A 15,247-nucleotide genomic window follows, 5' to 3' on the forward strand; every position below is an offset into this window, starting at 1 on the left:
AACCTATAAACATGATTAGGATATCTAGGGTCTTCGAACTCGGGAGGTTGATCAACATAGACTAGTTCATTTATGAAGCCATTTAAAAATGCACTTTTAACATCCATTTGATATAATTTCATTTCATGATGAGATGCATATGCAAGAAGGATACGAATGGCTTCAAGTCTTGCAACCGGTGCAAAGGTCTCTCCAAAATTCAATCCTTCAACTTGAGAGAACCCCTTTGCAACTAGCCTTGCCTTGTTCCTCACAACTATGTCTTGATCATCTTGCTTGTTAGCAGAACACCCACTTTGTTCTAATGACTCTTGCATCTTGTAGGTCACTCTTCAAGTGTCCAAACTTCATTATGGGTGAAGTTGTTCAATTCTTCATGGATGGCATTTATCCAATCCGCATCTTGAAGAGCTTCTTCTATATTCTTAGGCTCAACACAAGAGACAAATGAGTGATGTTCAATAAATGAAGCAAGTTTTTGTGAGCTAGTCATTACACCCTTTGAAGAACTCCCTATGATGAGATCTTGTGGATGTGCTTGTAGTAGGGGTGAATTTCTTCTATCAACCACTTGAGGAGAAGGTTGTGGAGTATCAACATCTTGAGCTTGTGCCATCATTTGATCAGTGAGAGACATGAGTATCTTCATTTTCTACTCTCCTATCTTTATAATCATCTCAGTGGCACATTTGATGAAGAGAGTGGATCAATCACTTGTACATCATCTTCATCATCTTTGGGCTTGATGTCTCCAACCAGAATGTTTTTCATGGCCTCCCTCGATGGTTCATCAGCCTACATCATCAAGATTCTCATGTGCTCCTTGGGAGCCATTAGATTCATCAAATTCCACATCATATGTTTCTTCAACCAAGCCAGTAGGCATGATTAAATACTCGATATGCTTTGAACTTTGATGAGTAACCAACTAGAAAACCAAAATCACAATAGTCTTTGGAACTTCCTTAGGTGTTGCTGCTTCTTGTATGCGATGTTGATAGCTTCCACCCATAGATCTTTCGGGTGTATTGTACTCATCAAGCATTGTTCTTGCAAGTGTGATTAGTGTATGGTTCTTTCTCTCTACCTACACCATTTTAGTTGAAGAGTGTAGGTTGCGGAGACCTCATGCTTGATCCCAACTTCATCACAATATGCTTCAATGTTTGTGTTGTCAAATTCTCTTCCATTATCACTTCTTATCTTCTTGAGCTTCACTTCAAATTCATTTTGTGCTCTCTTAGCAAACTTCTTGAAACATGAAGTCACTTTCGGTCTTGTCATGAAGGAAGAATACCCAAGTATATCTAGAGTAGTCATCAACAATCATGAGACAATAGAGGTTGCCTCCCAAACTCTTGTAGGTTGTTGATCCAAATTGATCCATGTGGAGAAGCTCTAGCACTCTTGTTGTTGACATGTAAGCTTTGGTTGGATGAGTATTTGCAACTTGCTTACCGGCTTGACATGCACTACAAAGCTTGTCCTTCTCAAATTCACATCCTTCAAACCTCTCACCAATTCATTCTTCATTAGCTTCTTGAGTGAGCTCATCCCAACATGTGCAAGTCTTCTATGCCAAAGCCACCCAAGTGATGTTTTGGTGAATAGGCATATTTTCAAGTTTGCATCTTCAGAGGTAAAATCCACTAGATATAGATTATTGTATCTAAAGCCCTTGGATATAACTTGATCATCATCTTTCTTTGACACAACAACTTCCTTCTCGGTGAACAAACATTGAAAACCAAGATCACACTAATTAACCTACGGATAGCAAGTTGAAGCTCAAGGAAGCAACATATAGCACATTTGATATTGAGTGATCATTTGATATTGCAACTTTGCCCAATCCTTGTACTTTGCCCTTTGAATTATCACAAATGTAATTCTTTCTTGACTATCTACTTCTTCATCTAGTGAGGTGAACATATGAGGATCACCTGATCATATGTTGAGTACAACCACTATCAATAACCCAATGAACTTCCACTAGTCTTGTAGTTCACCTACACACACAAGAGATCAAACTTGTTGTTTAGGGACCCAAACTTGATGAGGGCCCTTGACTTTCTCAATTAGTGATTTGACAACCCAAATTTTATTAGGCCTATTTCTGTTGGGTGGACCTAAGAACATGACTTTTAATCTTTCCACTAGAGTCCTTTATAAGCATGTAGTGAGCATTAAAAGCAAAGGGTCTAGCATGCTTGGGCAAGGGTTGTGGTGGTGGAGTTTGACACTCATGAGCAAAGTGACCTTCTTATCCACACTCAAAGCATCTTTTTGGCTTAGGCTTTGATTTGTATTATTGTTGATGTTGAGCTTGAGCTTTCTTTTGTTGATTTATCAAGTATCCGATACCACTTCTATCCATCTTTATCACGGTGTTCATGAGAAGCTTACTTTGAAGATATTGGCCTCTTGTGAACTTGCTCAAACCAGGTCTTCAGATGCTCTTTCTCCAACTTGAGTTTCTTGTTTTCTTCTCTAAGTTCATCATGATACTTCTCATTCTTGAGCCTCTTGTTCTCTTCTCTTAGCATCTCTATGTCATGAGCCATGTCATAGTCACCATCTCACTTCTCAATGACAATTGGTTTGGCGGTTGATAGCTTCTCAGGATCTTTCTTTAGCTTCTCATTCTCATTCTCATTCTTGATCTTGACATAATCATCATAGTTGTCGGACTCAACCACCTTCTTGCCTTTGCTACTAGAGCCTTGCTCAATGCTCTCAACAATTAAGTCATCACATGATGTAGCTATATCAATCTTAACAACATAGGTTAGTAGCATCATGCGGCTCATTAGACAATAACTCATGAGAAAGAACAAGATTGTCATGATTAATCTTGAGATTGGTGTACTCTTCTTTTAGCAAATTATAACTAGTGGAGCTCATTATGCATCCACTCAATTTTATCATGTTTTTCTTTAAGCTCCTTTTTAGAGATTTTGAGCTCCTTGAGTTTGGATGACACTAATTTTGTTTTCTTCTCTAAGCTCAACACTAACTTTTTCGGCTATGTCATACTTTGCGAAGAGTGAGTCCTTCTCAAGTTCTAGCTTTTTATTTTTAGCTCTTGTCTTTCTAATGATTTTTGTATATTGATTTAGCAACTTGACAAGATCATCATAAGAAGGTGATTCAAATTCTTCATCACTATCACTACCACTCTCATCATTGCTAGAATCATCATCATTTTGCACCTTTCGATCACCCTTGGCCATAAGGCATAGGTGTGTAGAGGATGATAGAGGCGATGTCAGTGAAGATAGTGAAGAGCCAATCATAATAGCGGCCACCTTCTCCTTCTCATTCTCACTTTCATTATCGGATGATTCACTTGATGATTCAATATCCGTGAGCCAATCACCAACAATGTATGCCTTGCCATTCTTCTTTTTCTTGTGAAATTCCTTCTTCTTGCCATCTTTCTTCTTGTATGGCTTGTTCTTATTCTTCTCATCATCATCTTCATCACTTGAGTCATCTTTCTTGCCCTTGTACTTCTTCTTTTACTTGTCTTTCTTTGGTTTGGGGCATTGATGAGCTGATGACCAAGTTCTCCATAATTGCAGCAATCCATTTCGGAGATGGGCTTCCTTCTACTACTAGTGAAGAACTTTTTCTTCTTGCCATCAAACTTGACACCATTCTTGTTTAGCTTCTTAAGCATCTTGGTGGTTCTTCTCACCATGAGAGCAAGACTTGCATCATCAATCTTATCATCACTTGAGCTATCATGATCAACTCTTGCTTTGCCCCTCTTCTCTTGGCTAGCCTTAAATGCCAAATCTTTCTTCTTGGTGGAAGAAGAGCCATCTTGTGGAGTGATGTGCATGTACATCTGTCGACACAAAATTTTTGTCACTGTGCCGAGGACACACGCAGTAAGCTGGAAGGATCCGCTCGATGGAGCAGATCCGCCTAGCTTCAGCGCAAGGGTGGTCGATCATAGCGCAATCCTCCTGAGATGTGCCAGTTAATTTGACCCTGCAACTGACAAAGAGAGAAAGCTCATCAGTAATTAAGGACAAAACATGCCGGTGTTGCCAGACATTCCCGAATGTGCGGCTCTGAGAGCCGATATGAGAGGAGATCGACTAAATAGTCGATCCCAGCATATTCGCAAGAATGAATCGGTTAAAGCTCATGGGATTGTATAAGAAGAATCGGTTATCATTCAGGATAAATGTTATTTAAGCAAATATTAATCAATGGCAATAAGATATCAACAGTGATCGGTTTGTACTGAGCCAATTATTATAATTAACCGAACTCCTTTTTATATGGAGAAACAATTCAACATCACTTAACCATTTAATAGAGATAAATCTAATGAACATGTTAGATCTCATCTATCGCTATGACCAGTGGGGCATGAGGCAGAATCATGCAGGCCATAGAAACAACAATAGACTCGACGACCCTAACTCATTACTAATATCAGTGGGGCATGAGGCAGAATCATGCAGGCCGTAATACAATAACAAGATCATGGGGCTAACATATCTTTCAACTTATCTCTACTTCAATGACCTCAGTAATGCAAACTATTCGTGAAAGCATTTCGATATCGGCTAAACAGCCTGATTCAGGCATAGCGCATAGTTAAGGTCATGCCTTCTCAGGAATGGGTCTACCAACCAACAATCCCCACTCCTACTGGTGCCAATAGTGGGGTGAGAGGCTAGAATTCCACAGGCCATGATGACGGGCCATGGAACAGTTTTCGTTAACTAATAGATCTACTCAAGATCGGACATGCCTTAACCTCACGCTATGCATGATTAAGATTGACACAAAACAGCCGATAAAAACATAACTCATCGCTTAAGATGTAGATTAGATCAGTTTTAGATTAGCAAACGATGAGTTAAACAAGATGTAAGGCCGATCCAAATTCAATCTCAATCGGGCAGAGTGATATTGCTATATTAGATAAACAATGAAAGCAATAAGCAATATCGATAACTTAATGAATCTACCAAAGACTGCCATGCTAAGGTAGAGCCGATAACTTGACCTTGATCTAATTCAAGCAGTGGAGTGTGAGGCAGAATCACACAGGCCATACTTGAATTAGACAAGAGTCGATAACTAGCCTATACCAGAGTCGCAGTGGGAGTCGACCGGATCGATGCAGCCATACGAATAGAGGTATAAACCATGACAGTACTTATAGACAAGCAGTGGAGGTTGATCGGATCGATGCAGCCAGTACTTGCTGAAGAACTCGCCGAGATCTACTCTACTCCTACTCCTAAGGGGTGGCCAGAGCCGAAAAAGTAATTGACTTTGTATTTGATTGGTTGATGTCCTTTTACAATAGCCGGGGTTTGATATTTATACTCGGAGTCTAAACATGAATCCTACTCGAGCACGATTTGTTACAATCTTTGGTAAAAATGAAAACATTCCTAATTCAAGATAACTTGGACTCCAATTTTTCCCCTTTTGTAGAGTCCAATGTGTATCTTCTTAGCGCCAATCATATCCTATCATCTTTAACCACTGATGTCATTCGGAGAGAATCGATCCAGGGTCGCATTCGATCAACAGATATCAATCGTTACTCTATCGAATCCTTGATTGGCATAATTCTAGAAGCCTGCGAGTTCCCACGCTCTTCTCCCAAATTTTGGTGTAAACATATGCCCCCCAATTTTGGGATAAAATGATTTTATCTTGAAATTCTGGTTTACTGGTTTACCGCACCTCGACTGCACCATCTGAAATATACACGTGACTCCTGACCCCCTCGGCCTGAGTTTTATATAACATCCCAACATATATCATGCAACTTACTCATCCTGTTTGCTTTCTCCCTTTTTCTTAAGCCAACTCCAAACAACTGATGCCGTCATCGCTGAGACTTCAAACCCTAGCAGATCATTCATTCCAATGAGCCATCGTCCAAGTGATCCTCGCTAGATCCAAACCAATTTTTGACCGCGACGGCGACCGTCGACCACGTCCCTGAGGTATATCTCCAAGTTTCCATTTTCCGAGTATCGGCCGCCACCCCCATATCTTCTTTCTTCTTGAATTTATTTTATCTGATTTTTTAGGAAATGAGGAACGAGATCTTGATCCCATCAGCTACCATCCCTAATGCTTACTTTCTCGGTCCCATGGGTGATTCTGATCCATCTGATTTTATCTGCCAAGAAACCAATCAAATCCCCTTTAAGCAGTCTGTAGTGGATTCATCCTCCTGAAACAAAACTTCCTTCAGAAATTGGCCTAACGCACCTAAGGGATGGAGAGATTGGTTCTGTAGGGTATCTGCGAAAAAAGGCGAAGACTGGGAGCTTTATGATCTGAACCAATGCTTAACACTCTCGTTGTCTGAAATGGAGAGGAATGATTCACTCTTGATCTCCGCATCTTATTTTCTGGTCTAATGCTCTGAATGCTTTCATTTTTGGTCATGGCCCAATGACCATCACTCTGGCCAACGTATACATGTTGACCGGCCTTAGGATTACTGGATCGGTACAACCTTATGAGTATTTGAGTGCTGGTTCCAAGAGATTGGCCAAGATAGCAGACTGTACTAGATGGGCAAGTTATATTCTGAATCATATTGAAGATGGACCAGCCATCAGTGAAAGGGAATACATGGCCTTTCTGAACATGTGGTTGGAAAGATTCATTTTCTGTGGGTCATCTTGTGGTCCAACCTATAATCACAAACTCATGGCAGAGCACCTAGCATTAGGTAAGAACATTCCTCTTGGAAAATATCTACTAGGAGCTGCTTATCATCTGATGTACCAAGTGACTGCCCAATTACTGAAGAATGAGCCGATGCAGATTATCAGTGGTCTTTGGTGGCTAATACAATTGTGGCTCAATTTGTATATGCACAAGACCATAAAGCCTAACCTCAGAAACCTAAGCTTCCCTTCCTCCAATTTTGGTGAGGAATATAGAGGCAAAGAAGGAAGAACTCGATGGTGTACGAACTACGGTGAGGCTGCATCAGCCATAATAATCAACTTCGACGCTGGCCACCTCTTCAAAAAATTTTACAGAGGGTTTGATGTGGCTGTCCTGACCTGACTACCTTATAACAAGGAGGATGAACTGACTTTTCCATTCGGGTTCTGATTTGAATCCGGCTGTTCGGACAAAACAGCAGCTGCGATCTTCAATTCTTTTATCAAGCCCTGTGTTCTCCCGACTGAATTTCACCACGGTCGTGGCAAAATGATTAAAGGCTCCTCCATTTCAGGCAATCCTCCAACCTATGAGTTTTACAACCCTTCATTTGTGGCCTGTTAGTTCAGCTTCGGTCAACTCCCCCCTTGTCTGTTCTTCAAGAACACCCTGAAGCCGAGGGAAGATATCAGTGACGTGCTAGAAACTTCTAGAGTCTTCCAATTGGGATCAGACCTTCCTTCTTTTTCCTTGCATGACTGGGTTAGGGCTAGCTTTTCTTCCAGTCTCTTTGACTCCCGGTGGCAAGAATGGCATTCCCATCTCTTCTATGGGCCGATCTATCCTCTGTGCATAGCTCTAGAAGGGGAATTTGCTTCTGATAGTGAGGTAATTCCTTTATTCTTTTTCGGAGAAATTACTTGGTGAATCTTTCTTGCCAACCGTCCAAATCGATCCTTTCAGGATATTGAATTCAATCCTCCAAGCCAGGATAGGAGAGGGCGCCCAATAGATTACCAGCCGTCATGCCCAGTCTCAAGGATGGGATCAACAACACCTTCTTTGAAGAAATTGATGAGAACCAATGTTGTTCCCATGATCATGACATGTCCATCTCCTAAGCACAAAGTGGTTCCAGGGGTAGTTCAGAAAGCCACTACTGGAAAAAGACTTCGTGGGACAAGACCATCAGCTGCTCAGGTGAACAATTCACACTTTCCTCAAACTAACATTCAATTTTTTGACCCCATTTTCTTCACAGTTATCGAGCATCGCATCTCAGTCTGCTTTGGGTGTGGGACAGCCATCTCAGGCACTTGATTCATCACCAACCGAACCTTCGTCTCAGAAGAAGCCGATTTCAGTAGAGGCAACCGATGCTTCCACGATGGTAGAAAATGTGAGTTTTATCCTTAATATTCATTGGAGTACTTTCCTTTTAATTTCTTGATTTGCCCGGCTTTCCAACCTTTATTTAATCATTTGTCACGCTAGACATCTTCTGAGGAAATACCCGTGCAAGAGCAGGGGCCTGGCAGTTCGCCTATTGATAACGATCCTGTTGACGCTGGGAATAGTCCCATTGTTGATACTCATACTGCCGATTCCCCAATTCGGCACACACCTGATGGTAAGGAAATCATGTGCTTAGTCTATTCCTCTGCAATAAACATGAATAAAAATCTCCTCTTGCCATTGCAGATATCAGCGCCGAAAATCTAGAGCTGATTCAACCAGATGCTATTGGTGCATCACCAGTTGTTCCCCCTCTTCTGATAGAGGCCACTACAGAGAAGGTACTGTATCTTTTCACCATCCATTTTGCGACAAGCTGATTCAAACCTCTTAATCAAGATTTCCCCTATATACAAGCATTCGATCCTTCAGCACATAGTTGTTCTTTCAATCTTGAGGAGTATTTTGACGAAGATGAAATCAGATCATCAGCCACCTCCTCTATTGAATCCTTGCCAGAGGAGACCAGAAATTGGCTAAAAGATATACTGCCTGTATTTGAGAAGAACATAGTCGATTTGGTCCAGGATACTGAATCAATGCAGCGAGTCTTCTTGGCTATTCAGGGTGATCCATCCCCAACTCTCTCCAAGGTCTTATCATATTTGCCTATTTTCGAAGATCATGCCTTGAAGGTGAAAACAATCTAGAGGAACTTGTCCAACCATGAAGCCTTGCTGGCTAAAAGGGACTCCAACAGGCAAGAGGTCAAAGAACTGACATAGTCGATTGATGCCCTGAAGAACTCTTCCCTTGGGACTGATCCAGAGTTGTCCCAATTGGAAGCCAAATGTGTAGAGCTTGAGAGGGAGCTGGAAAATGTGAAGACCGCCATTGATCATCGCAAGTCTACTCTGGCTCAAATACCTGATGCCATCAAACAGAAGAAACAGGAACTGTTGGCCAAAGTGAAAGAAAGTAGAACTATCCATAGCAGCCTTAAGAATACCCCTAGAAAAGCTGAGGAACGCGATCGCAAGATTACAGAGGCTAATGTTGTCCGGCTTGCAATACTGAAAATCATTCAGGATGTTCTGAATGTGTAATCTATAGGTCGACATATATATCTTGTGTACGATAACTATATTTATCTTGTTGTATTCCCTTCTTCGGCCGAAGAGCCGATTAGAAACAGCCGATTCCAAATTTACGATCTTGATCTCAATTGAATCTGAAAACATGGCTTTTATTGAGAGAACCTCTCGTCCTTCTGCCTTCAGTCGCCTGATGCCGCATCTTTCTCGGTATTAGCGAGGCGGCGCTTCGCTTTCTATTAATTACGGTTGTCTTTTATATTCCCCCGAGGCGTCCATCTCTTCGCTCCATGGCTTCAAATACCGACCGAGGGCTCTGGCCTCGAACACATTTACGCTTGCAACCGCTTCTGTTCCTTTGCACTTCACCGCCTTCGCAACCCTATAGCAGTTTTCTTCCTTTCCAATAGATCCAAGCAACTTCATGGTCGATGAGGACAACCGCGGCAAGCGCACGCGCGGAGGAGACTCTAGAGGAGAACATGCCAGTGAGCCAGTGCCTTCGATGCATGAGGTGAGATTGGTGCCCTCTGCTCATGGCAACGATTTGCAACTTTCTATTCATAGGGGTGAACTCTTGTTCCTAGGTTTGTTGTGAACGACAGGCTTCGTCCTCTTCCTAGGGCTAGTGAACCCTCTGATGCCGTATCCTCCATGCCATCCTCATCGTCGGATTCCTCCGATTTGTACAACGGCGATGATGCTCGGCATTTCCTCCAGGAGTGGAGGGTGGCTCAGAACTGGTACTCCGAGGCGACTCGAGAAAATGGCCAGCTCGAGATCCGTCTTGGGGCTTCTCAAGCCGCTCTTCATGCGGCTGAGGAGGAGGCTAGTGCCATCTGAGCGTGGCTGGCTGAGTCTGACGCTGTGGTAACAGGTAAGATGATCTTCAGGGATGTTTCCATTCCAATTTCTCACTGCCTTCATCTTGATGGTTTCCTCCTTTTCTGTGATCATCAGCCCTGACAATGCAGTTGGAATCTCTCCAGCTGGTAGCGAACACAGCTGTTGATGCCGTCAATGCCCATGGCTCCCTTATCAATGCTCGTCTCCACGATGTTTCGGCCCGCGTTCAGGAGATCGCCCTCCACGGTGTTCGCCAAGGTGCGGCGGTGGCACTAACCACAGCACAAGTTCAGACTAGGTACGAACTCCATGCCATGGAGACTGGTTTCCCATCGGGCGACGGCCCTGAAGAACATGAGGACCTGCTGGAAGAGTTCGTCATGACAGCAGAGGCCATAGTGGACGTCACATCCGCTCAAGATGTAGTGAATAAGGTCTTCGATTAGTTTGTACTTAGGGTGACCTGATGAACAAAGACTCCTGTTCTTTCATGAATGTACCTTAGTACAACACTCCTGTGTATGACTGTTTTTATCTTTCTATTTTTTGCTCTGCAGGCGATACATATCATATCGACTTTTGTTGTCTTTGGAGATTTTTACTTTTTGAACTAGAGGTGATACTCCTGGTATCGGCTATTGGAACCGACAACAAATCGACTATCAGATCCAGTTGTTAGGATAACATCTCTTCATGCATTTTTCATTCCAAAGATCAAACGATCGATCAATCCAAGTCAAGCATCCTATTAAGCGAAATAGAACTTCTCTTAAGAAATCCATTAACTCTGAATCACACTTACATTTTAACTCAGCATTCACGTACGTCGGTCTACACCCATCTCCAAGACTCAATGCTTATTTTCCCTTAACTCAATGACCGACGCAACGCCACGACTATTGATCAAAACAAACTCTCAGAGCCGATTGCTTAAACCGGCTGTTGGCCTTCATTATTAATCCTGACGAAGCCTCCTTCCCATGTTTTGCCAGAAAGACATTCGAAGCCTCTGTCGGTGCAGGACCCACGGGATACCCCGCAAGGAAAGGAGAAGATCTAGTCTAACTAGGATTCTTCCCCTATAATCTTAGTAGAAGTATTATTCTGTAATCCTACTAGGAACTCTCATTGTAAACCAACTAGGATTCTGACCTCCTGACTATATAAAGGAGGGCAGGGTTCCTAGGGACGTGGACAATTGTACGACACAACACTTTACGATCAATCCAACGCAAAGGCTAACGCCGACTGGACGTAAGGCTATTACTCGATCAAAGATCGAGGGTCCAAACTAGGATAATCGACTGTCTCTTGCGTTAACCGTCAAATCCGCATACGCTGAAGCCCGAACATACTGCCCTGGGGACCCTCGTGGCAGCTATCGATGGTCAAAATCGACAAGTATGATCTCTGTTCATTTTGTTCAGTTATACTGCATGTTGAATTTTGACTGAGCTCCTGTTTCCTGTTGAATAGAGTTACGTTTATGTAAATTACCGATATGGAATAGATGGAATTTTCTATATTCTAAGAACCATTGAACTGGTTTGTTGCCTAGATACAATGTTTTCAGATTAGCCAGCTTACCGATTCCCAGAGGTATGGACCCTAGAAGCCTATTAGCACAAATTCTTGTACATGTAGGACTTGTAATTTACTCTTTGTACATGTAGGTAATCTGTCCACAAAACCAGAAAGCTGGATTCAATGTGTATTACAGTTATTCACGATATTACGATTCATTGGTTATGGACCTTGAGATAAGGAAAAGAGAAGGCCACTCTGACCCAGTTATTATAGATTGTATTTTTCTTATTTGTATTTTTTTCTTTTCTTTTTGTAGACTCATTGAATGGAAGGTGAGGGATTCTTGACAGGGACATTCTTCTAAATGGGGGTGATGGTGATGTTGCTGGTTTGGACGACCTCAACTTTCCGATCATTTGAGTTGTGGAATTATTAAACTTTAGTTTGCTTGTTTTTTTGATTCAACAGAACCTTTTTTGATTCAGCAGAAGCATTATGGATCAATATGTAATTCATTTGACAATTAAATAAAATTACTATGTAGCTAGATAGCTAATAGTTCTTTGAGTTTCAAGACTCACTAGCACAATTATATAACTGCTTAGTATTGGACTAATTCTGAACATGAACCACATCTGACACCAACGTCATGTGTCAAGGTGTGGCTTAAGATGATAGCTATCCCACTGGTCTAGTTGTAGATCCCACCAGCACAATTAAATAAAAATTACTATGTGCTAATATAAATCAGGATAATGGTTCCCAAAGGTGTTCGATGAGGTCTTCTTTCAACTGCACATGTGTTTCCTTGTCTCTGATCCTTTTGTGTGCATCAATACAATTCATCAGTGTACGGGTAGCTTGGCCATGAGCAGGTTGCACATTTTCACCACCGTAATCGAAACGCTCGTCAGGGTCCACGAATCCTTCATCTTCAACAATCATGTTGTGCATGATCACAAAGCCTCATGATCATTCCTATTGTCTCTATGTCCCAAATGCGAGCTGGGTCCTCGAAACATGGCGAACCTAGATTGAAGAACCTAAAAAGCTCTCTCGACATCCTTCCTTGCTGCTTCTTGCGCTTTGGCAAATATTGCCTCTTGTTCCCCATAGGAAGAGTGATGGACTTCACTAAAGTAGCCCATGAGGGGTATATACCATCTGCAAGATAATAACCCATCGTATAATCATGCCCATTAACAGTATAGTAGTTCACCTGTGGAGCTGTACCTTCCGCCAAGTTTGCAAACAAAGGAGACCGATGAAGGACATTGATGTCATTATGAGACCCAGGCATTCCAAAGAAGGCATGCCATATCCAAAGGTCGTTCGAAGCAACAACCTCCAAAATCATAGTGGGCTTGTCCACATGCCCCTTGTACTGACCTTGTTTTTCTACTGGACAGTTCTTCCACGCCCAATGCAACAACGATTGACCCTAACATTCCAGGAAAGCCTCTTTGCTCACCGAGTGCAGTAAGCGTGCTGTGTCAGTCTCATTGGGATATCTCAGGTATTCATCTTCAAAAATATCAACAACTGCAGCAACAAACCTACGTAGGCTCTCAAGTGCAGTACTTTCGCCAATGCGAACATACTCATCTGTAGCATCAGCCGGAACCCCATAAGTGAGCATACAAAATGCGGCAGTGACTTTTTGGAAGCAACTCAATCCAAGTACATTGGCCGCATTCCTTTTTTGCACAAAGTAATCACCGTGTGCTTCAACAGCATTCATTATGCGTAGGAATAGCTCCCTAGACATCTTGTACCTGAAGCAAACAAACTAAAGTTTAACAACACGAATAATAATTAAACACATACTACTAACCATTCTGAAGTGAAAGAACAACAACCTTCGACGGAATATTTGAGGGCCGTATGTTGGATTAACCACCAAATAATCTTTGAAACATCCTGTTGTGGCCGCCTTCCCTATCACGATAAATAACTCTATGGCCAAGGACAGAGCCACCGTGACTCCTTTTGGTATTGGAATAAGTATGCACAACTGAGCAGCTGAGAATATCACGTAGTCATCGTCATCTGATGATGAATCATCCAATTCTCTCTGTACAAGGGATCTCTTGAAAGGCATGATTCTTGGCCGGCTGTTGATGGATCAAGAACGCCTTCAAGCTTCTGCAGGAGGCTAGAAAGATCTGCTGGCCGATTTGGAAGACAAAAATGGCGGCTGGGTGGAGGAGAGGGCCGGCAGGAGGAAGAGATGGCAGCTGGGAGAACTTGTTGGCCGGCTGGGGAAGCTCGGCTGCAACATGCACGATGAAAAGACCGGCGGCAGCGTCCTTCGCGCGAAAAACAGGAAGGGTTAGTTGCGTGCGGGGGGAAATATAGATTGTGGGGCTTCTTTTTTCAATTTGGCAAGTTAAAAATAGGAGACTCTTTGAGGGGTTTTTTTTTAGTTGCCAAATCTTTTGGGAGTTGACAAATCACAAGATTTGCCAAGTTAAAAATACCAAACTCTTGGAGATGCTCTAATCATGTAAACCCATCAAGCCAAACCCTAAAACAAACTTATTGAATGTAAATGATGTCTATACATACATAGTCCAACTCATCTATACATCTAATCAATACAAAAATAATTAAAATCACACTTCGAAGAAGGTTTACTAACAACACTCCAACCCATACTGCTGTCTTAACCAGTGCAATCAAACCCTAATGCAGTGCCCAACAAAACCAATCAGAAAAATCATTAAAGTTCAACAACTACATCATGAACCCGTTTAACTTGTTGGGTCGTTTTTGGTTGGCGCTCAGTCGCTTAGTTCAAGGAAGTATCGCTTTTGGTTGGCACTTAGTCGCTTAGCTCCGGGAAAGTAATGGTAGGTTCATCCATGCATAAGTTCCCTTTGTGTCCGTATGCATGGATCGGTCTTTCTGGTGGTAGTTGAACTCGTGGTTACCAAACTGGATCACTTTGTAATTTCGTTGCCATGGTAATGAAATTCGGTTTTACCGGCGTAGAAAAAAAAACAACTACATCATGAACCATAATATATTAAACGTGATTAGCGAAAGCAACTTTCATTAAACCAAACGAAAGCCAGTATTGCATACAGCAGTGTAAACCAGAGCAGTAAAAAATCAACTAAACAAGAGTCATACCTCATGCACGAGAGGGTTCAAACCTGAAATGCAAATGAAAACTTTATCAAAGGTAAATAGAGGATGGGAGGAATAGAACAGAGACAACACTGTAACACAAACTGACCTTGAGCTCGCCAAGAGTGGGAGAGAGAGAAAGAGGAGGAGGAAAAACGAGCTGGGCCGCGGCCTTTATTTCCCCCCTGTGGCGCCAGCCTGCTGGCACGCATGGTAATGCTGTCGCGCCTGAGTCACTGGCGCGATAGATCGGGCTCCACTGTTCGCCACGCCAGCTCTGGTCAACGACGGCGCCACCGTGGCTCGGCTTGCCGTGGTAGTGCATGTGGCGCGACAGAGTGGTGCTGTCATGCCACGCGCGATGGCGCGACCAAAAGGGTCACTTTTGCAATTACTTTTTTTTGGGATTATTATTAAAATATTTTTTAAAAAAGGATTAAAAATAAAAAATCCAAAGAACTGTGATTATTTATTAGTATCTTTGCTGAGGTAAACTTTCCTTAATAATAGCTGTAAGACTT

At 42.3% G+C, this 15,247-nt stretch overlaps 2 protein-coding genes across 2 annotated transcripts in view; one reads left to right on the top strand and one right to left on the bottom strand.

Moving 5' to 3' along the window:
- Positions 1–10,064, top strand: part of LOC136488028 (uncharacterized) — a 57,354-nt gene extending 47,290 nt beyond the window's left edge. Inside the window, exons 2-7 of the mRNA XM_066485083.1 lie at positions 7,934–8,071; positions 8,167–8,302; positions 8,374–8,468; positions 8,589–8,822; positions 8,931–9,229; positions 9,809–10,064. Of these exons, the coding sequence (XP_066341180.1) occupies positions 7,934–8,071; positions 8,167–8,302; positions 8,374–8,468; positions 8,589–8,822; positions 8,931–9,229; positions 9,809–10,064 (1,158 nt within the window). The remainder of the gene's footprint in view (positions 1–7,933; positions 8,072–8,166; positions 8,303–8,373; positions 8,469–8,588; positions 8,823–8,930; positions 9,230–9,808) is intronic.
- A 2,277-nt stretch (positions 10,065–12,341) lies between these two features.
- On the bottom strand, positions 12,342–13,695 carry LOC136488029 (uncharacterized). The gene is made up of 5 exons (XM_066485084.1): positions 13,454–13,695; positions 13,314–13,369; positions 13,041–13,199; positions 12,624–12,758; positions 12,342–12,526 (listed from the first exon to the last, which is right to left on the bottom strand). The coding sequence occupies exons 1-5, from the start codon at positions 13,693–13,695 to the stop codon at positions 12,342–12,344; spliced, it is 777 nt and encodes a 258-aa protein (XP_066341181.1).
- Positions 13,696–15,247: the final 1,552 nt, after the last annotated feature.

The sequence above is a fragment of the Miscanthus floridulus genome, chromosome 10, assembly GCF_019320115.1.
Source record: "Miscanthus floridulus cultivar M001 chromosome 10, ASM1932011v1, whole genome shotgun sequence".
In the NCBI taxonomy this organism is placed as follows: domain Eukaryota; kingdom Viridiplantae; phylum Streptophyta; class Magnoliopsida; order Poales; family Poaceae; genus Miscanthus; species Miscanthus floridulus.